At 37.6% G+C, this 25,054-nt stretch overlaps 2 protein-coding genes across 4 annotated transcripts in view; one reads left to right on the forward strand and one right to left on the reverse strand.

The window, feature by feature from the left end:
- LOC113113858 (RING finger protein 44) overlaps positions 1–25,054 on the reverse strand; it is a 1,123,463-nt gene that overhangs the window by 653,968 nt on the left and 444,441 nt on the right. The gene's annotated exons all lie outside the window — the stretch shown is intronic.
- The window catches only part of LOC113113851 (transcription factor COE3-like), a 101,360-nt gene continuing 77,200 nt past the window's right edge, over positions 895–25,054 (forward strand). The window contains exons 1-5 of one of the 3 annotated variants that reach the window (XM_026280366.1): positions 895–2,167; positions 13,923–14,079; positions 16,039–16,102; positions 17,086–17,141; positions 20,134–20,207. In XM_026280366.1, coding sequence (XP_026136151.1) covers positions 2,034–2,167; positions 13,923–14,079; positions 16,039–16,102; positions 17,086–17,141; positions 20,134–20,207 — 485 coding nt within the window. In that variant the 5' untranslated portion in view covers positions 895–2,033. The remainder of the gene's footprint in view (positions 2,168–13,922; positions 14,080–16,038; positions 16,103–17,085; positions 17,142–20,133; positions 20,208–25,054) is intronic. The other 2 variants (XM_026280364.1, XM_026280365.1) reach the window with 2 other exon arrangements.

Below are 25,054 nucleotides of genomic sequence, written 5' to 3' on the forward strand. Positions count from 1 at the left end.
TGTCGCAGAAATATTATTTCACGGTCCGGGAGAGTTGCGAAAAGCGCATCATGAGACATTTTAGTGAATCTTTACAGATGTTCTGTTCTTGTGTAACATAATGCGTTAGTTTGGAAGTTAACATGATGTTGTAGATGCTTTGGGAGTTGACCCTTCAACCTATTCTAAAACATAGAATAGAAAATATTTTAATAGGCAAAAGCATGTCTTGCATGTTTTAGTTTCAGCATGTTTCTATCGAAACAAGTTTCTGATGACTGTGACTATTTGCCGTCAAGCTCCTCTCAAATACAGAACAAAATAGAATATTTTATTAGTGGACTGGGGTGATCCATTTGTGTCCGTTCAGGGCGGACGGGGGTCGTGTTGTATTGGACTTGTCTTTCAAAAACACCGGCTACTTTTGTGCCGGTTTTGTCTTTGAGTGTGAAGTTTATAAGCAATATTTCGTTTTCAGCCTGTATAAGAAAGAAGAACGATTAGTGTGGGTACTTTAGCAAAATAATTACAAACACAGGCCCACATAATTCATATTAATAATAAAATAATAATGTGTGAAATAAAGAATCTGAGGGAAAACCTGATAAAAACAGATGATTGCATTGTTGTTATGATAAGAGGACTGCTGGCTTAGTCACCTTTTTTAACTTTAAGATTAAATTTAGTTTTTTTTTCTTGTTCTTCTTATTCCTATCTCATGGGGTCGTTTTCCCGCTCTGAGCTCTGGGGGGCTATCTGTAATAAATATTTAATCAGGCGTCATTTGGCGGAATTCAAAATAATTCCAAAGAACACTAGAAATCCTTAATACAATGCAACTTCGCACAATTTCTTTGATATATTATTTGATTCAATATTATTATTATCAGTTCATGCAGCAAATAACCCCGTGGTTTGTCAAATTTGAAATTTTCTTCCATTTAATCAGCTGAGTTTAAACAGGCAACATATTCCAGTCAGGAGGACAACATGATTCCTCACGGGTTTCCAAAAAAAAACAAAAAACAAAAAAAAAAACAAAAAACAAAGTGGAAACACCATTGAGTGTCAGGGAACTTATATTATAGTAGCCTACTTATGCTACTGTAAAAGCTTTGGATTCGCGTTTAGAATCTCAAATCATACCGGCTGATCAGATTTGACTTCTGGAAAACGATATGCTATCGCTAGTCGATTATGCTAGGCATATGAAATGCATCGTTCCTGGGTATTAAGGGCATGTTTCAGGTTAAATTGGGAAAGCATGAGACCACTTCCACTGCCGGAGCGCTGAGTCCCTCTAACATCAGCTGAGTTTTTGCGGCGAATTTTGAAAATGACGCAAGGGATGATCGCGACCAATCAGATCCCAGAACGGAGATTGACATGTAAATGATTTTGCCTTTTAAGGGCAAGTCTCCGCCCTCTTCAAGTCCATGCTTGTCCCCCCCGAGAGCGCTGGAGCCACGGAACCCGAGAGAAGGTGCGCTCCGCTGGGACAGAGAAGGCATAAAGAGACGGGGAGGGAGGGAGGGAATGAGATTTCTTGCTACCCAATCCCTCTTTTCCCCAGGGACAGCAAGCCTTCCCTGGTCCATCCCTCCCTCTTGTTTGGTAATCATTTCATTTTACTCCTTTTTGAAGCAGTCGTCCGTTTTATCCCACTTTTCATTTCACAATCCCGTGCGCGTCTGTTCGCCTTCTTCTTCAGAGCAAGTTCCCGTTCTCCCCTCTTTCTCCCCGCGACGAGAAGGTCTGCTTGATCCCGGCTGATCGTTTCCTTTGAGATGCTCCACAGCTCTTGCCTTCTCTCCACCCTCTTTTAACTAGAGACCGGTTAATCTTGAGTGAACTGAACTTGGGTTTGGAATCTAAAAGAAAGAGGAACACCCAAAGGGATACGGCAGCGCGTCTTTGGATAAGGACCTCTTTCCTCTTGTTGCACTTTGGGGAAGATTTTTTCCCTTTCAGTTGGTTTTTGTTAATCCAGGTGGTGCAGGAGGATTATTCCACTCGAGCTGGTGTTGAGAGACATCCCCTAGAAGGCTATTTTCATGTTCTCCATCCAGGACGGTCTCCCACGGGGAGCCTTGACCATGAAAGAAGAGCCCCTTACGAGTGGCATGACGCCGGTGCGCTCTTGGATGCAGAGCGCGGGGATACTGGATGCCAACACAGCTGCGCAAAGGTAAACACCAGCCAACAAGCCCTAAGTTGTTTATATTCCAAGTAGTTGTGTGCGTGAAACGGAGCGTCCGATGCGCGTTAGAGGAAGCGTTTGGCCACAGTCAGAAGTATTTCGAAATCAGTCGATTTGAATCTAGAAGTGCTCGTACAGGGACGTCGCACGTAACACGGTCGTTATTAAATCATTTTGTCAGCTATTAGTTCGTTGTAGACGTTGAAAACTGATTGCGCATCGTTACGCGCTGAAGAAAAAGCCACTCGCGCCGCTCCAGAAAGGCGTACTCTGGTTACTCTGCCTGTCACACATGAGAAAACATTGTTCTTCCTGATTTCTTTGTGGTTGAAAGAGAGCTGGAGATCTTTCAGATTGTCTTGTGTAGGAATGTCCCGCTCATGCCATTTTGTTAACCCCGAAAATAGGCTATTGATATTTCAAAATCGCATCTAAAGGTGATTCACGTGCATCGCAGGGGACAGAGATGTCTAGTGAGAATCGATGACGAGTTTATAGTTTATGTTTCTAAATAAAATATGCAAAAGCCTACATTGAGCGCTTTTGTAATTTCCTATAGATTATTCAAATTAATCGTAAATCATTTATTCTGATTTATCTCATTGATGTGCTGTTAAAGCATGATCAAAGTGCAAACGTGTAATTTGTGAGGTTATTGCACAGTCATAGACAAAACTATTATGCATGTTTGAAAAAAATAGAGAAAAGTCAAACTTAGGTACCAGAGCGTGTCCTTCTATTTCACTACAGTGTAATGCATACAAAATAAACCATTTGCGCTTGAAACAAAGTTTTTTGGACAGCGAGTTCCTCCGCATTTTACTCTCCCATGGGTTCCTAGAATGATGTTGAAACACCGAGGACATGTATGCTGTTCTGCCTCACCCTTCAAAGGGAGACCTGGGATTTTGAGAAAAATGCGTAGGTTAGACTCAAGTTGACTTGCAGAAGTTTTACGCAGAGGGACAACAATTAGATTGAGCACTTATTTCCCCAAAACAGTTCAAAATTATTATTGCATAGGCCGTGATATCATGTAATAATTGTTATAAAAACATAGAAGCAGAGAAAATGGAAGAGGAAAGAACAGGGAGCATCACACTAATAATTAAAAAATAAGTGCATATTAATGGAATAATAAGTAAGGGACAGAGTTTTTTATTAATGGAATGGAATGCTAAAATTTCCTAACTTTTTTTGGCACTTAATAAACGCACAGAGACAACGGGCGAAAACTTGGGGAATATTGGATTTGCTAATTTAATGTCTTTGTTTTTGGGGATATTTGAGTTAAAAACTTTGTTTTTCTTTATTATTTAGCCTAAATATAATTTGCTGCATCAAGCATTACCAAACGCGTGGTTTAAAATAAATTAATAAATAATTGCGATTTTATGTTTATATATTTATATTAGCTGATAGCCTGCTAGCAAAAACACACTTAATGAGACAGGTTATTTTCTGCTAGTGTGTGAAAAAGGATGCATCCTGAAATCAAAACGTCTTCTGGACATAAGCTTGCAAGGCGTTTTTTAATGCACAAATATTTTTACTCTTCATTAAAATATGTAGCTAATACATAGAGAGATCTGCTGCGTTTACATGTTTTCGCGATTCCCTTAAATACGCTCGGAGATAAATCCCCTCGGTATATTAATATTGCATATTGTGTAGGCTGGATAAAGGAGATGTTTCAAACTTACAGCGGAAGTCGGCTGCCATGTGCAAGTGGCTAAAATCACCTGCCCATCCGCAGCATTTAGTATCGCTAACATTGAAAAGTCGCGAGCACATTGTAGATCGCCATTATTTGCAGACCAAACTGATGTTTTATTGTTATATTAATTAGAGACAAAAAATGCAAAGGCTCTGGGCATCTAATTACCCTGCATGAGATAAAAACTCACATCCTGAATTATTTATTTGGTGGAGAAAAAAAGTCGCGTTGCATATAAGTTGCACTGCATAGTGCATACAAAAAGTCCCTAACATTTAAGCAATGTGACAAGAAAAAAAACGTATTTATTTAATTATATGTATATAAAAAAAGAGTCGGTCAAAATATCACGCGCATTTCAGTCATTTCTCATGCAGAAAGTTATAAATGGAGTGTTATAAAGATACGTTTTTTATCATATAACCCACACCTATATATATATATATATATATATATATATATATATATATATATATATATATATATATATATATATAATTTTTGCATTTGCAAAACAGGTTCCCTCATAATTCATAATTTGCTCTAGCCAATTATCAGCCTCATACACAAGACAAAATTCTCCCGCGCTCCTTACAAACGCAAACCTAGCAAACGTGTCATGATGCAATCTTATATTAAGAGTAAATGATTTAAAAAGGCGACTTGAATCATTAAATTATTATTATTATTATTATTATCATTTTGCCTAACATGTAGTTGTGATAATCCTTAATCCTTTGTTAGTATTTTGCGTATTTTGTCAGTATTATGCGAATGATTTAGTTAACTGTCAGGCATAAACACATCCACATCTACTACTGCCTTAAATATCTCCTCTTCCTCAGTTTCTTTCTCTCCCTTTCACACTGGTTTTCATCCACCCTAGTGCATTTTTTCAACACATTTTTGCTCTATTTTAATCTCAGACATACACTGATGGCAGGATATGGGTTTTATGGGTATGGGTACAGTAAAGTGTGTTCTCTTAAGAGACAATAAAGTGAGTGAATCTAGATGAAAGAAGCAAAAGTGAGAGCTTAATTTGATTTGAAACTTTCATATGATCCTGTATATAATACCATGATAGGTAGGTGTCCAGGGCTAAGTTGAAACCTTTTTTTTTGGATTAGTGTTGTCAGTGTAGTGAAGGAAAATCATTATTCAAGCAGATGCATTGAATATATGCTTATTACCCACATTATTTTAATATCTAATTACAATTCAGAAACACTGTGCATATTTGTATTTGGATTCCTACACAAACTAGACTGATGTAGATGGACTTGGCTTAACAGGTTTGTGATGCTCAGGCAGCTCGGGGGTACGTTTGTGGGGTCCATCTCCCCCCGAGCATTTCTCTCTCTCTTTCATTCTCTCTGGGCCTAGGGGTGAGTGAGAGGGCCGCACAGCTGGGGAACAGATTTCGATTGACCCTTTCACCGATTCCGTACCCCTACACTGTAAAACCTGGCAAAGTGAATTATTTCACCTCTGTTTTGGTCCACTGGGGGGGTGGGGGGTGGCTAATGAAGTCCAGACCCCCAAGCTTTAGTAAAAAAAAAAAACTCTCCAAACCATCCCAAAATTCCTTGCATGCAATGGCGCGATACATTCTATTTTTATATGTTGCAAATCTAACCAAATATGCAACGATGACATTGAATAATACAGCAATTGCACTTGGCCCCACAAAAAAAGTTACAGTTAGAAACATTTCCGCATTGGTAAATGCACTAAAACACTCACCGTATCACAAAACACACCTGATTTATAGGGTCTCACTCTGTTCTTTCTCAGTTGACGCCTGCATGCCAGAATGTAGCACAGAGAAACAAGTGTTTCAGAAACAGCTGCCCCATAACATGCTAGCGATTAGCGGCCGGCTGCAGGGCCACCTCGGTAATGACCCCATTAGAAACATACAGGTGACCAGCTAATGATTTCAGCTGTATAGGCCACTAACGATTTTAAAAATGACTATACTTTTTTTTTTTTTTTTTTTTTTTTTAAGAACAGAGCGGTGAGAGTGTGAGCAAGAGAAAGGAACGAGTGCTATAATTTGTAGTGTGTGTGTGCAGGTCTGGCAGGTGCAGCCGGGGCTAAACCTACAGCAAACATGCACAAGTGCAATACTAATAAAACACACACAGACGCCACAGTGCAGGGGCAGCACTTCACACACAGCGCTGACTCTTATGTAGAGCTCAGTTGAGGAGAGATATGTGACCGGTGCATTGATCGAGGCGTCCAAAGGAGATCAGTTACAATAAGGCCATGACTAATTCTCACTCTCTTTTGATGGAAAGAAAAACAAATATATAGCAATTTGGTGGGATGCAATAATCAAAAAGGAATTCACTGTGATTAAAGCATAAGGAATGCATGTAACCAATGTAAATACCAGTTTTCTCCACTTGATGCACTTCTTCGTTAGACAGGCAGCTCTATTCTTTGTCACATGTTCAATTAGGGTGTCCTAATCGCATGAAACATTTGCCTGTAATTTAGCCGTCCAGCTCCAGGAAATAACTTCTCACTGTGCAATGGTTTACTTGTCTCGGTGCAATTATGAGCAAATTAGAAATTAGCTGGAAGCGTTTAGCACTGGCTGGTTATACGCTTTTATGATTAAAGAAGAAGTGTATTATGTTTCAGACATGTTGCAGTGTCTGACAATGCCGTCAGCTGTTTGAATTTGTTTGTGTGTGTGAGTGTGTGTGTGTGTGTGTGTTTTAATCTTCATTGTTAGTTAAAGTGGCTTTATATTACTATTACAATTGCAATCATCTTGTGAACAGTTGTTCTATGCCATTATTTGCATAAAAGGCAAATATTTTCTTAAAGTCAAATTCTAAATTATAGGGATTTAAAAATAAATTAGTTTTTATCAACAACAACTAGGAAAATCTTATAAAACCTATATCTTAGGATACACATAGAACCACTTTGCATTTAAAAAGTCTGGTTTCATGAGCATTATGTGCATTATGTGATTTACGTCGCTTTGTCACAGCTGTGGATCGTTCCACACTGACATCCACATAGCCAACGACAGCGAGCGATAAACACACGGGGCTGAATTTGATTAGATGTCTAATCTGTGAGTGAGCCGTGAGTCTATAGACTCAGATCCTCTCACACTGAGAGTCTGATGGCACATCAACCCCTCTGACTGCTCGGTCCATTCAGCAGGGCAATGTCTTTTTTTGGAGTAATACGTCAAAGAGATGTTTAGCTAAATTTTGATTGCAAATGCAATGTTTTGTGTGTGTTAAAGAGAATGTCTTTACTGTGGCTCTTTGTCTTTTGTTCAAAATGTGATTTTCTTCGGTGTATTTGTCTGAAACATGTTTGAGTGCTTTTAATTGGCGTTGTTTAAACCATTATTTCCATTTAGATTGAGATTATCTCAAATGAAAAATAATACAATTTCTAAATTATTAAATGGATGATTTATGATATTTAAAATCAAAGAAAATATTTGTCATTTATTTTAAAAAAAAATTTGTATTATTATTTATTTTAAAAACCAAGCATTATGCAAAACTACATAACCAAACATGATGGGTGTTTAGTAAAAAAAAAAAAAAGAAAAGTTTAATTGCAAAAAAAGAGATCACTTTTAAAAAATCAAAGATACGTTTTAAAAAATCATGTTTTAGTTTAGGTTAAGTTTTTATTGCGTTTTATTGTGTTGGTTAGCTGTATTCTTTTGTTATTTTGTAACTCATCTGCAGTTTAAAATTTATTGGAATGCACAATGAAAAAAAAACATGATATTTGAAAATACTTAAAAACAGAATTATCAGTTTTTGCAAATAAACTCTTCAAATATAATAATAATAAAAATAAAACATTATCACCATTCAACAAGATGCACCTTAACATCATTGTACTTTTAGAAATGAACCCTCTGATGCACGATATCAACTACAGAAGCTTTTTTCAAAGTGTGAAGTTACATACAAACCAACTTAGGTTAGCCTATAACTTTTGACCCTTACCCATAATTCTATGTCTTCATCGCATGCCATTACGTCTTTTTACTTCTATTGCATTGCATATGCATATTTTTTAGGAAAATACATAATTTGGGGTATATATATAAACACATAGAAAATAGTTTTTGAAGAAATATTGATAAATGTTTTTCTTTAATAATTAATGTATCAGAGGTTAAGGGAACACGGTCAGGAACAGAGAGGCATGAAAAGGCACTGTCTTCTTTAGGATGTCTGTAAAAGTGTTAGTATGTGTGTGTGTGTGTGTGTGTGTGTGTGTGTGTGTGTGTGAATAAACCGACGAGCAGGCGGTGGCAGTGATGCAGGCAGCTGGTGATGTATGTGCCAGCTTATCGCTGGGAGACGTGACAGACAGGCCGTTTGTGTTTGTGTGGCAATAGAAATCATGGAGAAATGACAGGCCTTTCTTTATGCAAAGATCCTCTCCGACACGTTCGCTTTGACTTACGGCCACCCGTTACTGTGTAGTGGTGACAAATGCCTCTATTACTTTCTGCACTCCGTCATTCCAGGACGCTTTTCCTATGATTCCTCGTTGTAACATCCAATTAGTGATAAAGAAACAAAGATGCAGGCTATCCATAAACGCAATCAGCACATCTGGCACAGCGCTTTTACCTCGGATAACAACCATGTAAAATACACATTTTTATACTTTAGGGGGATCTAACTGCCCATTTTGACAATTTACAATGCACAAAGCTTGTGTCGAACAATTAAATCACCACACACTTGAGTCGAGAGAGAACGAGAGCTACAAAGATGACAGGCCAAGTGGACCAAAAAAAAATAAAATAAAAAAAGACCTGGTTTGACCACAAGTGGGATTTGGGTTTCAAAACAACCTCGTCTTCTCTCTCCATTCCTCTTCTCGTTCTGTTTCTGCTCTCCACTAATCCTAATATGCTGCCTGTGCTCCTACAGCGCTTTAGTCCTCAACTCATTAAATCTTATTACACAGCTAATAAGCGCTAACCAAACATACCGCTGCCATGCTGACTGCCCGCTGCCGCCCCGAAACTGCACGACACACACACACACACACACACACACTCGTAAGCATGAGCAAATGTAAGCCCCAGTAATTGTATCTTTCTGCATAAATGACTCTCCACGTAAACATAGAGTATGTGCATATCTTAGTATCCGCCGTCTTCAAAATACTTGAGCACAGGAAGGCAAGCATGCTCTGTTCCTCCTCTCCTCTTCTCTCATTTGGTCCTTTATTAGAGTAAAGGTCAAATTAAATATGATTCCCTTATGATGGTTAATTTAGACAATGATCTCCCATTGCAGATCTCCGATGAAAGCAGTGGCATTATCGACCAAATCTCAGCTGATACCATCCAGCTTTGTAACCTTTGTTTACGGCGAGACCTTGCAGAGAGGGAAACCGTCAGGACGGATGCAACAAATGAGAACAAGAAATTCTTTAAAAAAAGTGGAAATGAGGAAGGAAGAGCATTAGAGAGAGGGAACGCGATTTACATTTACTTGTTGGATCAGCACGTTGGCTCCCAGCCAGGGCAGAGATGATTTTTCCGCGTCACATTTGTATAAACAGAGTGCTGCTGTACGGCTCATTAGTTCGATAGTGAGAGAGAGAGACGAGCTGTAGTTAAAGACTTCCCTCTGTCACAGTCCATCACAGGCGTGATTAATGTCACTGAGATGTGGGGCTCGGTCCGTGATGCCACCCATATGCCACACACACACACACACACACACACACACACACACACAAACGCTTGTGTCATATATCTTTGTTTTGCAGGCATTTTAACAGACACCTCATGGAAAAGTGGTTAGAATACTGGTTAATACAGTTAATACAAAATTCATACTGTACACTGCTTTTTTGTTGTTGAAAGAAATCAATGCTTTTATTCAGCAAGGATGCATTCAAGTGATCAAACATGTTTATCAGAGAGAAAAAAAAAAAAATATATATATATATATATATATGTCAGGTTACAGCAGTTAGGTACATTATGAATGACATATTTGCAATGCTTTCTGTAAAATATATAGATTTAACATTTTAATCAGTCACTGTAATCAATCATTATTTTTCACTGCGAGATGATTGATTTATTGAGATGCACATGTGAAGGCATCACTCACCTCACTTTTTCACTCACACACACACACGTCAGCTAAGATCCTGCTGTGACCTGTGTATTGGCAGTTCTTCTCTTCTGCATGTTCATTAGCAGATGATTTCAGAGTTTGAGTCTCTGTGCTTAGTATCTATTTCCCTCAAGTGTTCAGACCCTTGAGCTGTGAGGATTTTAGCCTGGGGTTACTTTTTTCATTTAACATAATTAGACTTTGCTGTATCACATTAAGCCTGCAGTGTGCAAAGAGCCGCAGACTGAGCCACTGCCACTGCATAGAAAGACGGCACTCTTGTATTCGGAAAAGTCATCATTACAAACCCTTCAGCTCCTGCTACGAGTGGTTTATTGTTAAAGCAGTTCTATGAGACTGTATTTATTGATTCAAATAAAAGTGGAGGGGGTTTTTACATCCGGAAATTTTGTCAGAACTGGGGTTGTTTCTGGCTTGCATGCTTTTTTCTTTTTATTTCTCTCCGCTCTGTGACTAGAACATGTCAAACAGTGTGTTTAACAGAGACCGTTGTGAGACCGTGTGCTGTAGCCGTCCGTTAGCGACTGATTTACACAGCTCTGCTGTCTGTGTGTGTGTTTGTCACCTCAACAGCAGTTATTTCAATACAGAGGGAGTGAGAGCCATCCAATCGTGCCTCTGCCTCTGCCTCATAACTGCTGGAGTGGATATGGCAGCAATCAACATAATTAAAATAATAACACTAACAAGCTTTCCGAGTCGATCGTTTCCTGCGAGTAAAGATCCGTGCCTCTATGAGAGCATGTGGGAACGCTGTCTCTCTCCCTCACCCCATCAGAAACATGATGCCTGGCTTTGTTACTGATCTGATGGGGTAATGGAGAAGAGCTCATGATGCAATGCTTGTGTGTTTAAGTGTGATATCGTGTTTTTTCCCCCCTCTTGCTCCCCAACAAATGTGTAATTTTGTAATTCTGTCTTCCTAAGCGAAGGTGATAATTTGTGTTTACATGTGCTTGTGCATTTCATGAAGTGCAGACACAGTATTTGGGCCCAGAATGTTGATATATCCTGCTCTGTAGCATGCTATATTTAATATGAAATTATTATATGTGTAAAATTTGCCTTACAGATTTTTTTGTAGTTCAATACAATAATATTAATAACTATAATAAAAAAAAATCTAATACAGTATTTTTCTCCATATATATATATATATATATATATATATATATATATATATAATAGAAAAATATGCTAGTACACATGTAATGTATTGACTACCCAACATAAATAATTATTTAAAAAATATTATTTAATAAAAAGCTCTGTTTTACTGTCTTATTTTGTATGCTTTCTTCTTATTGCATTTAGAGGGCATCTGTCAGACTTAGCACCGCCCTGACCAGTCAGACTGCTAAAGATCTTCACAGCGAATCAATTACTACAGATGAAGAAGATCATATTTCCCATTTATGTTGAAGTCATCCGCTTTAAAAGTGCTCCTCCCCGAATCCCCCTCCCACAGCCTCTTCTGTGAAAGCTGTTTTTGCCTTCAGTGTAGTAACCTCAACTTCACGAATGAGATTTCACCAGGCTCGGATACAAATGAAGCATTAAGCCCTGGTAATCGTACTGGGGAGGGGTCAGGCTTTATTAATGTCCTATCAGGGGAATATCTCAACGAGCGGAGACAGAGACAAGGCCGCTTTCCAAAACACTGGCTCCCCACCCCGAACTCCGCAGATGAACAAATATTTATGTATGAGCATATTTTTGAGATTCAAATGCATTTCGGCCCACCTCATCAGAGTAACGAGTAAATAATGAACAGACTTAACAATGACAGCTGCAATTTATGTATGTGAACGTTCATTTAATGATTTAGGGAATTATAAATATTATGGGCCACTTGGTTTGACTCAATGGTGATGTCATTTATTATTATTTTTTTATTAATTATGTGAAAAAACGTTCTCCTGTCCCAGCCTAATATGAAGAAACATACATAAAGCCCACTGCCGTCAAGTTCAGGGTTGGAATGATGTTTCAGTGATTTTGAAAGAAGTCTGATATTCTTAATAATTCTGTATTTATTTGAACAATTTGAATATTTTTACGATTTAAAATAGCTGTTTCTATATTAATATATTTAAAGACTGACAAATCTGAATTTTTAGCAGCCTTTATTTCAGTCTTCAGTGCTCAAGAAACATTTCTAATTATTATCAATGTTGAATGCAGTTGTGCTGTTCAATATTTTTTGTGGAAAACATAATGCATTTTTTTCAGTATTACAAAAGTAAAAAAAAAAAAAAAAACCTTTATTTGAAAAATAAATATATATTTTTTTACATTATAAATATATTTATTTATATAATTTTGATAAATTTATAAATACATTTATAAATAAATAAATATTACTATCACCAAACTTTTGAAAAGTAGTGCACATAAACCATTTGTAAGTTGATTTAAAAAAAAAAAATCTCTCTCTCTATATATAGCAACGTAATTAACTAAACCAATAGTGTGTGTTTGGGGGCAGGGCTATCTGTTTGGCAACCATTGGTAGATGTTTATTAAAGAAACCTGTCTGAAAGAGTTATTTTTGGTGATGCTTGTATGAATTTAGCTTAAAATACATAAATATTTATTTAAAACTATATATATATATATATTTAAAAAAATGTGGTATTAGAAATATATAATACCACATTACAATTTAACAAAGGAATTATATAAAAAAAAACTACAATTTAACAAAGAAATTATATATATATAATATATATATATAAATATATATATATATATATATATATATATATATATATATATATATATATATATATTTTATATATATATATATATATATATATATATATATATATATATATATATATATATATATTATATATATATATATATATATATTATATATATATTTTTTATAATTCCTTTGTTAAATTGTAATGTGATAAAAAAAAAAAAAATATTAGATTAAGTGCTTGACATCGTTTTCTGCTCGAGGAAAGGGATGCATGAATTACCACCCTATTAAAAATAGACCACCTGCATTTTAATCTTCCTTCCTTCACTTCAGGCCTTCATCTCTCTCTGAGGCCCTGCGTCCACTGATCCAGGTATGGAAAGATGATCAGCATTTGCGTCAGTGGGCCAGGGCTGAAGGTTTGATTGATAGGTGGATGTGTAGGGCTGGCGTGGAGGTGTGGGCCGCCTCCTCTCGGGTTGCGTGAAGCTCCCTGGCCTCTGTCAGTCCGTCGTTTTGCCACGCGTTCTAATCGATGCTCAAGTGCGAGAGTCAGGATGGAGGCTTCTATCGGCTGAACCCTGGGGAGGCCCGAGCGCGTTTGACTGACAGGTCAGGGAAAGAGGAACGCAGCAGTTGCCAAGGCGAGCCGTACCCAGTAGCGTTTGGCAGCCGCAAAGGCAGACGGTGCCTTCTGGGGTCCCCCGCTCCGTGCCAGATTCCAATTGTTGAGGTGGCAGAGCAGAGAGGGGCAGACAATAGAGTTCATGGCACACACAGGGCATGAGAAAATAAGCCAAATATCTCTCCTCTAACACCTCTCAGTTATTTCCTGTTATCAGTCTTTGTAACAGCTCTAAATTCCGGTTTGTGTTTCCTGTAGTCTTTATAATTTTATATATTCTATTAGGAATTATTATACACTAATGTTGTGATACACATGCTGAACGTATGAAATTAGACACTGCGGTGACTTGTCAATGTTATGTATTTATATGCAATATGATAAGTTCATGTGAATCTGTCATTTCATCTTTCCGCAAGCTCATATTGTGAATGATTATTTGGGTTACAGTACATTAATCTCTCCATCTCTATCTTTCCGTCTCTCTCTCTGTCTCTCTCTCTCTTTCTCTCTCGTAGTGGTGTGGGTTTGGCAAGAGCCCATTATGAGAAACAGCCTCCCTCGAACCTGCGCAAGTCAAACTTCTTTCACTTCGTTCTGGCCCTGTATGACCGGCAGGGACAGCCTGTTGAGATCGAGAGAACCTCCTACGTGGACTTTGTGGAAAAAGACAAAGTAAGCACTCTGTCACTAATAGACGCCGCTACACAACGCAACAGGATTTGTGATATGCTGGGGTGTTGCATATTGAACTTAGAGAACAAGCTAAGAATGTACTGTATAATGCTACAATTGTTTTTAGATGCACGTTTAGTAGATAAAAAGGTCATGTCATCTTAGAATTAAGCTTATAAATAATTCTGAAATAATTCACATGCAGCAGAAAAGTTTTCATAGATCTTTAATAAAAAAAAAAAAGATATAATTTTACTCCCAAGATTTTACATCATCTCATATCTTTGATTAGTTTCATTATTGTTGCACAGGTCAAATTTGTTAATTAAGATGTGTATCTGATCCAAGTTTTGTAGTTTTAAGAAAAGTACCAATAAAAGCATTAATATATAATTTAATTCATACTCATTGATCATGCATACTGATTATAAAAAATAAAAAAAACCGGAACATTTTCCAAACCTTCTGCAACAATGTGTAATGTTTACGTACTTTCCAATAAATTACAACAATATATATATATAAATGTAGTTTTTTTTTTAGGTTAAAAAAGTTGTAAATCATTTTTTGATCATACACACTGATACTTTTTCTAAATATTTTCTAAAAAATTCCCTAAACCCATGCAACAGTTTTTAATTTGTGTGTGTTTATTTCATCAATATAAAAAAATACATATTGGTAAGATATTCCATATTTTAAATATATTCTATATGACATTAGATGTTTCCCCTTCTTTATGCAATTGCATTGTGTATATGTGAGATCTAGTTCAGGGTATCAAACTCGCATTATCATCCAGAGTTGTGATTCTCAGTAGTAGCGGTACCAGGTAATACATCTAGGGGGCACCGATGAGACCACTTTTTTGCCATAAGAATTTCATTGACATTATATGCAATGTCTTTTTTTAAATATATTATAAAACACCCAGTTTTTCACACAGAGGATTGTTGTTTGGCTTATTTTTGCCCCATGTTATTTTGTTCTTTGCTTATCCTTTGAGTGTGATTCTCAAGATCAGCATCATGGGAATAAATCTCGCCCTTACCCAAAGTATTCCTCTAAAAATTGCCTGTTCACAGTACCACTTTAGCTCCATTCTGGAGTGTAGTCATGTGTTTGTACCTGCTAGCCCTGTGGTGTGTGTTGGAGGGTAGTCCTGCTCACCCCGCGGTGTGTGTGTCGGGGGGTTGTTCTCAGTAAAAGGTTACAGAGAACAGCTCCGCCCACGGTCATATGGGACGGGGTCCAGCTGGCACGGTCAGCCCTCTGTCCTCGCTGTCCGCTCACCTCCGCCATAACCCCCAACACACTCCTCCACTCCACCCTGGGTCGCTGCCAAGACGCTACCACCAAACTTGGCAGTGAGGAGATAGAGAAAGACTGACGACATTTATGGGTGTGTCATGTTCGTTATGTAAAATAACTCTCCTGAAGCCTGGATGTGATGATTAAACGTAAACCTCACAATTAGTCCAAAGAATGAAACCAATCTGGGCTCACATTTGGATGCACTGCAGTTTTTTTGCTGCCTGTGATTATTAGAAAGTGAATGGATTTGAATTACTCACTAGAGATTTTAAAATAGCCTTCAAACTAACTTTCAAATTTGTAAAAATTCTAATTCACATTGGTTTTATAAAAACACCCCTTTTGTATCTGAATGTCAATTTACACTATTGTTGAAGTAAAAATGTATCAAAATGTATCAGCTTTTTAAATTAAAGAAAAATGGATAGTCAAACCTGAATAAATAAAACACATAGTTGTAGTTTTTGCTAATACTGTCATCATCGTTGCCACAGGACATTGATCCCATAATTAGCAGCAGTGAGTCACAATTCAGATGTGAAGGTCAACATACTGAGATTACCTGTCTTGATGGTCCGTTTTTAATACATGACAATTTATTTTTCATTCTCATAAATTGTCCTGCTTGCTTGTGCATTCTTTTAGGAATACAATGGCGAGAAGACCAACAATGGCATCCACTACAGGTTACAGCTTCTCTACAGCAACGGTGAGACCCACACTGCTTCTGCAAACCCTTTCCATATCCCATCAATAACAAAGACATATTGCGAGGCAGAGCCGGGCCAACTGTAAACGATATGCAACCACAATCAAGCAACATGTCTCATCACATCTGGGAGAGTATTTGAGAGCTCCATCTGTTTATCCTGAGAGGGGTTCATGCTGTTGAACACGTTTGCCACCCTTTCACAGTTTACGCTCTTGTCTAATGTCATTCCACGCTACTCACCCACACAGACACGTTAAACAAGGCCTAATTTGAGCCATTAGTTCTTAGTAAAGTACACGCACACTGGATACATAAAGAGCAGGTACGATGTTACACTTGACAATATATATATATATATATATATATATATATATATATATATATATATATATGTATATGAGAGACAATAAGAAGAGCTGGACCTTCCCCTGCTCTAATGATAACTTCTAGTAGTGAGTGATTTGTCTGTAGATGTGGATTCTCTGTCATCCACCAGACAGCAGGGCAGGAGAAAAGTGAGCTCTCGCACTTTAAGGCAGGAAGATCATAAATAATAAAAAAAAAACTCTGAAGCTGAGCCGAGTTTGTTTTTGCTAAGAAGTGTTAACGGAATAGCTCAGTCAGCATGACAAGCATAACAGAATGCGCATAAGCGTACTGTAGGGAAAAGAATAATAAAACAAATTAATTTCCAAGACTTTCCATAAGAAATGAGTCCCTTTATGTAGACTTTTCGGAACAATTGGGCTTTGCGTTTGGGACTGGCTTTCTATTCTGTTTACTCAAAGAGCCTTTTAATTTGAACGCACACTTGATTCTACAATTATTTGTGTTGAAATATGGCACATTAGATTTTTCTTTTTTTTTTCTTCATGCAGCTAAGCAGGAATTTTAGTATACTCAGAGCCTAAGAAAACATTTTGTTTATGAGATGCATGTTTTTGTGTCTAATCTGTATTTATTCCATTTTAAACCTCCAGGTATCAGGACAGAACAGGATCTGTATGTTCGATTAATAGACTCCATGACTAAACAGGTGAGTGTAGTTTGAGTGTTTTGCTTTTCTTCATTGAAAATCATTCACTCATTAAGTGTATAAAGTGTAAATATCACCACATAACAAATGTATAACTTGAATTAATAATAAAAAAAAAAAAAAAAAAAAATATATATATATATATATATATATATATATATATATATATAAACACACTATAATTTTATACAGCATTACAAATCTCAACTGCTTGGTTGTTATATTGTCAAAAATGTAAAATATATTATTGCCTCGTGATGTATACATTTTTCTGTATATTTATTTTAGTGCTGTCAAACGATTAATCACAATTACTCTAATTAATTTTATTAATTATAATAAGTTTTTGTTTACATAATATATGTGTGTGTACTGTGTATATTTATTATGTATATATAAATAAATACACATACATTCATGAATATATTTGAGAAAAATATGTTAAGTTTATACATTAAAATATTTATACATAATACCAATTATATGAATATAAATATATACATGGAAATACATAGAAATATTTTCAAAATATATACTGTATATATATATATATATATATATATATATATATATATATATATATATATATATATATATATACATACATACAGTATTCACACATATATTATGTAAACAAAAACTTTTATTTATATGCAATTAATCGTGATTAATCGTTCCACAGCACTAATTTATTTTGTCACAAAATGTAACTATATTGCCCTGCTATTTATATAGATTTGATATACATGTACAACTTTATCCACATACATACAGTATACTCACATAAAACAAAATAGCAAGTCTCAACTGCTCGTTTTTTATTTTGTCGTAAAATGTATAACTATATTATCACCCAGCTCTTTAGATAAAACTGAATATATAGTACATCCTTACCTAACTGCCTGTTTACATCATATTCACGTAAAGCAATGTATACTAAATAGCAAATCTAAGCTGCTTGATTGCTTGTATCATCTCAAAATGTGAACTATATTGTGATCCAGCTCTAATCTGTTAAAAGGTATAAAGATATTATATCTGTTAAAGATGCTATACAAATAAATGTGACTTGACTAAAAGTGCATGTGATGAACCCCACATGCAAATGAAGATCCCATTAGAGATGCCTCTCATACTCTCGACTCAGTCCTGCACCTGCGTTCTTCTTTTCGTCATGAAATGGACCAGATATCAACCAGACCCCCCCGGTCTTCGTATGGCCTATCTTTTCCTCAGCCCAGCAGGTCCCACTGTCACTGTGTGTCAGCCTTTCTCAGATCAATATGGCAACCAGTTCCTCGACAAAGCATCAACCCCGGAGACCAATCAATAGGCCTTAATGTAGCTGCAGAGCCGACACGCTGGAGACAATAATCCTCCCGACAACAAAAAAGGGCTGTAACTGTGTGCGCCCGTAAAATCCTTTCCCCCCTACCCACACATGCAGGCTTTACATATGTGCATCAACAGCGAAGCTGCAAATATCGATCGAGAACAACCCGATTTTCTTCTAATTGAGAATATGACAGAGAAGGATCTTGGTTGAGTTATGCCGCCTTCAATTTGAACGTTTCCCCAAATTGAATTTTGCGAAATAGTTCAGTACTGCTAATCGAAATATTTCTTGTAAGGTGATATGACTTAATTAAGGTACCAGGAAAGAGCGTGTTTGGACTTCATGGAAGACTTGTAACACTATTCCATATCGCTGGAGTCAGACGTGCTTGAAGAACCGGGGTGGGGCCACTACTGTGGCGCCAGCGATGTGAATCAAGAACGATGATATATAAATATCGACCCGATCCACCTCCCGACCCCCTCCGATCCCAAATCCCCTCCCCCTTCGACAAAAATGGAGGATGGTGATGAAGAAGAAGAGACTTTCATAGCCATCGAAGAGAAAGATCAATAATGTAGAAGTGGTCGTTATACTAAAAGTATTGTTCCCTAGGGCGTTGGGTCAACCCTGTCTGGCCGACTGACCAGAGTTGAGTAAGATGGAAGATAGTTTGAGGTGGATTGTGTTTTGTGTTCCTTATGTATGTGTGTGTGTTTATGATGGATCCATCTTTACTGGTGATGGGGATGAGGTCTGGTAGGAAGGGGGTGAGTCCTTTAACTTCCTTGATATGCACCGGTCATCCGTCATTAAGGCCAGGCATGACAGCCCGATGACGGATGCCTGGGAGGAGTCCTCTCTTTTGGGGCCTGGCTGGCCATCTGGCTGCTCGGGATGGATGCTGTAGGGGTGAACGGGAAGATTGTTACTCCACATGAGCCCCAGCAGATTCTGGATCCCCCTTGGATCGCTGTATACGTCCTGCCCCAGATGACCAGATTTAGCTTTTAGCATATGTTAAAGTTGTCAGCATGCTTCGAACCAAAAACATGACTAATGACCAGGTGTCAGCATCCTGAACAACTTGAGCAATCAATGGTTTCAGGATGAGCTAAAGAAGGAGTTTGGCCAAGCCAGACGACAAGAGGACTGAATAATAAGGACTGAATAAATTGATCAAATGTGCCAATAAAGACTTTTATAAGGTTTCAAATGATTTCCATTTAAAATAAATGTTCTCATTATGAATTTTCTGCACATCGCCATATCTTGAAACAGTTTCCACAAAAACGGTTTTAACATTGATGATAATCTGTTTCTTGATCACCAAATCAGAAAATTAGAATGATTTCTGAAGGATCATGTGACACTGAAGACTGGAGTAATGATGCTGAAATTTCAGCTTCGCCATCACATTAATAAATGACATTTTGAAAACAGTTTGTAATAATATTTCAATGTTTTTACTGTATTTTTAAAGAAATAAATGCAGTCTTGGTGAAACGTCTTTTAAAAACATTTACAAATCTTACCAACCCCAAACTTTTGAATGGGATTTTGAGGTTAACCAGCAAACACATTTAAAGCACTACACAAACACACTCACACACACAGTAGAAATAACATGAATTTCTCTCTCTTTCTTCCTTTTAGGCAATCCTTTATGAAGGCCAAGACAAAAACCCAGAGATGTGCCGTGTTCTCCTCACCCATGAGATCATGTGCAGGTCAGTTCATATTTACCTCTCATGTCTTATAAGATTCAAAGCACTAACATATTGAAGACAAAGTAACATGCAATTTTCAAAGTATCTTTCAATGCCTTATTAATTCCTTTTTTATTAATAACAAGAATAAAAATGTATTACACCTCGTATTACTGATCATGATTCAGTATCACTGTGTGAGAGAGGCTTTAGAAGAATATTAACATATGGTTTGGGAGTTCAGCTCACGGGTGTACCGCAGGGTTGCATAGGTGGGCCTACACAATTCTTCCCGCTCCACTGTGAAGTCCTACAGGGCTTTCCTCATTACATTGACCTTAATGCAGTGTAATTATGGGTTCACAGTAGGCTCGCGTGGCTGGAGGCCTGGATAGAGGTGTACTGTCCATTAATTTTTGCCTGATGGCCATTGAAGGGGGGTAAGGATCTGTAGGGAAGCAGGGCTGGGGGGTCGAGGAAGTTAAAGGGGCTCAGATGCTGGTGTCTTGGGTAACGGGGGGTAAACTTAGAGTTAATAATGTAGTGAGGGGAAATGATGGGGCTTTGTTGGGCACCGGAGAGCCGGTGGGAGAAGCAAATCCTCAAATAGAGTGCAGCAGTGATTATGTATTTTTGTAGGCCAACCCTAAAGTTATAGCATCGCCCCAGCTCCCTCAACAAAAACCCTACCGTTTTTTTTTTCCCATTGGCTTTTGGATTATTGTAGAAAATAAACTATGTGATCAACAAAAGTTTGATTCTAATTTGGTTCATCATTATAATCCTCACAAATGAACACAACTTTTATTGATTTTGAAGCCTAAATACAGTCGCCAGAAGTAAAAAGCTTAACATAGACTGAAAAATGGGCTAGTCCAGATGAGGTTTCTTGGTCAGTGTGATGATGTTTATTGCCCTTAGCCCTAAGCAACCCATTTAGCCACTTACTAGCATCCACATTTTCAACACAAGTAAAATCACAAGTGGGGTAATACTGATGTTTTTTGTCTTGTAGATTAAAATGTGGAAATATCTTTGGCTTGTGTTCAGACATTTAACCATATATCCATTCAAAAACCTATTGAATTTAGGACAGTGGATGTGGAAGTGTTAAAATGTCAAGTTTTGGCTTATAAAAATACTTAATACCTGCAACACCCTATCTGGCGAGAAGGAAATACATTTTTTTTTATTATCAAATCACTTCACATCCAATATTTTTTAATATGTCTAATGCTAATGTTCTTTGCTTTGCTCTGAGATTTGCCAAGGAAAGAGACAGTCAATGATTATGGGGAGCCTGTCGAGTTATTAAAGTGTTGATGGGAATTTCAACACATTCCAAATCATTAAGATGGACTTTGCTAATTATGTTAATCACAGAAGTGATTCCATCTGGCTGCCACCAGCACTACATAAATCTCACAAATGCTTCACCCTATAAAGTGGACATCATCACTTCCAGAAAACTCACCTGTTTTACGCCACACAGCACTGGATGCTGGGTATTCTGTGCTATTTTCTCCCTCAAGGAACCGGGCTTTCTCGGAGATGATGATTTCGTTACAGGTTCCATTTCCATAATGATGGCTCAGTTTGAGTCGGTCATTATGTGATTGAGTGTGATTATTAACTGCCTCCCCTGATGAATGGTGTGTTTCCATTCGCTAATGAGAGCGAGATGAGAGATATTTCCCCTGTCTCTCACTCCCAGGTGATAGAACTCTTTATCAAGGCCCTGACAAAGTCTGCCTCACCTGCAACACCCATCAACAGACTGAAAGCACAGCATATGGTCATGGCAAACTTGATGTTCTTGTCCCAGACATGAGTGTCCTGTGGTCCCTTTCAGTTATAATAAATAGCGCTTGTTTTTGAGATAATTTCCTTTGTGTGGTAAATGAGCTTAGAAAACAACTGTGACAGATTAATAGGCATCTCCTGTAAGCAGAGTTACAATATTGCCACATGAACATCATACTCACAGTCAACAGGAACTTTGAGGAGCGGTGTTTTGCCAGATTAAAATGGCTGGTAGAATTGTAACTACACCATCTAACAGTCACCTCTAGTGACGTGACATAGCCAAGTATGGTGACCCATACTCAGAATTAGTGCTTTGCATTTATCATTAGTGCTCTCAAGGGCACCTCAGTCATGATATTGAAGGTAAGAGAGAGTACATTCACTTCCCTCACCTACAATCCCTGCTGGTATGAGACTCGAACCCACAACCTATTGATTACGAGTCCAACTCTCTAACCATAAGGCCACGACTTCCCCTCTTCCTCTCTTCTTCTCTTCCTCCTCTATTGGAAATCACTAAAAATGATCTTATATTCAGGCAAAATAATTTATATATAAAATTATTATATGAGCCACTGTATATTACCAGTTTCAAATTATTTTTGAGAGATTCTTAAATGAATTGACATTATTTTTATTCATCGCAATTTTTCCTGACAGCTGCTTTTGGTGACATATCTAGTTTAAATCAAGAAACAGTCGATTGATAAATAAAATAAATCATAAATAATAAATGTATCTAATGTATTTTTATGAAACATTAAATATATATTTACAATATATGTATGTATGAAGAGGTAATGCATTTTCAAGATATGGATTGATTAATGTACATTTTAACATATAAATAACAATGTTTTATTTGTTTGTTTATTTAGGTTAGAAAAATTACTTTCTTTAAAATCAAGTTGTAGTCAAGTTGTTCCCTCTGAATTAAAAAGTTTTGACTTCATTATGTGTGCTCTGTAATGTACTATAGGAAGTCATTTGTCAAGGGACAGGACTTGGTATTGCGTTTAACCATTCAAGGTCCTTCCTGCTCATCCCAATGACTTGAAACTGGCACTTCAGAGTCTCCAAATGAGGCATCACAGCGGTTAGTTGGCATTGCACGTCTACAAAATCATGGCGCGCGTTGCACAGTGGGCACGGACTGGTCTCTGTCCGCCAGTCTGGATCAGGATGCTGAGTTGGAGAGCTCTGTCACCGGCTCTCATCCTCCAGTCAGGCAGCCTGGTGCATATGATTAGCCCTGGCCGCATCCTCTCTGTGCCTGGCTGGGTAATTACAACACTTGCCCTTTGAAAACAAGCCCTCTATTGACATCTATTCTCTCCGTCCTTCTCTATCGTTTCATGTCTTATCTTACTCCTTCAGCATTTCCCACTCTATCTGATGTTAGTCTTAAGATTCCTCAGGGAAGCTTTGAAGAGTGTTTTTTTTTAAAGCTCCGCTCTGATATTGTGCCTTCGTCTGATAAACCCACCTCTCTAGTTTTCAAGTGAATCTACTTCAGGATACCGGAGGTCCGTCTGGTGAGTAGGTAGCTCTTAAAGCATCTGTTCCTCAATCTCTGACTAATCAGTAGGAGCGACCAGAGCTGGTGCCTCTTTAGAGCAGCACAGCTTGTCCTGTGCTCATTTTAGGAGTTTGAGGTTGGAGAAGCCACATTTGTTTTCGTGGTTCTGGCCCTTCATCATTAGCCAAGCCAGGGCTAGCCTGCTCAGGCCCTGGAGGGAACACCATTAAGGCCACATTACGGACGCTCCGCCAAGGTTTGTTTTTGCGAACGGGGTCCGGGCCTCCCTCCGGACCTGGCTGTGCTCCTGGGGTCCAGTTTGTTTATAACACTTCTTTCGCAGTTTGAGGAGGTTGTCACCACAGCATCACCATTGGGTTTCCAATGTTAATTGGTCTCCTGGAAGTTTGCTAATGGTTCCAAGTAGCTGGGGGAATAAATTATGGCGGCGCGCTCTATGGCAACAGTCACACACACAAAGAACAGGAAAACAACGAAATGGTTCATGTTTTTTCAGGTTCTTAAAGATCAAACAATGTGATAAATGATTCATAAAGTCAGATCGTTTTGCATTCAGTGGTTCTGAGTGAGGATTATTTGTCAAATGGCAATCTAATGCATGACAGCATGAAGCAAGTAGGATGAATATATCAGGAGTCTTAGTGGTCTGAAAAAATCCATACAATATGATTTGAAGTTATTGCTTAGCTAATCTTAATCGAGGGTAATGATTTTTTTGTTTCAGCATCTACTTCATCATTTCATCAAACTGTTTAGAGAAAAATGGAATAGATACTGCAACTCTGTGTCTCCATCTCTACTATTCAGGAGCAGCACTGCTTCATGATTTATTTTGATTATGCTTAATCATTATGCATAAAAATAAAAAATAAAAATGTAAATATTATATTATATTATATTATATTATATTATATTATATTATATTATATTAATATAAACTATATATATTTTTGAGAATATAAACAAATATTTTTCTCACCTTTTTTTTACTTAATATGTTGAGATTTTAATAAAAAATCTTTACATTCATATTCTTAAAAAAGAATCATATCACAGTGTAGTTTTAGTAATATTTTAATTGTAGTATACAATTACAAATCTATTATAAAAAAAACACACTGTTTTTAATTTAAAAGGAGTATCTCAGTCTCTTGCTGTAAGAACTCAGTCCTGCAGGAAACACTGATGCACAAATATTTCTCTTCTGGCTAATGATCTCAAGCTGATGAGTTTAAACTTAATTGGAACCATTTTCACAAAGCAGGCGGCACCAGTGGTCTCACCAGTTTGGTTGGCAAGGGGTGAATGGGCTAGGCGGGGTGTATTTAGGGGAACCACATGCCACCAGATGAGGTGCCAGCCTGGGGCGAGGGCATGGGCAAGGGCAGAGGTGATGACAGTGTTGGAGAGGAGCATTTGGGAGAGAGCCGCTGCACCAGGACTTCTCTGGGTGCTGTCCAAACTGTCAGAGGCTGGCTGAGTGACCTTGGCGGGGGCCCAGCCCAGCTGGAGCACAGGGCGA

This window comes from Carassius auratus, chromosome 14, assembly GCF_003368295.1.
Source record: "Carassius auratus strain Wakin chromosome 14, ASM336829v1, whole genome shotgun sequence".
NCBI lineage: Eukaryota > Metazoa > Chordata > Actinopteri > Cypriniformes > Cyprinidae > Carassius > Carassius auratus.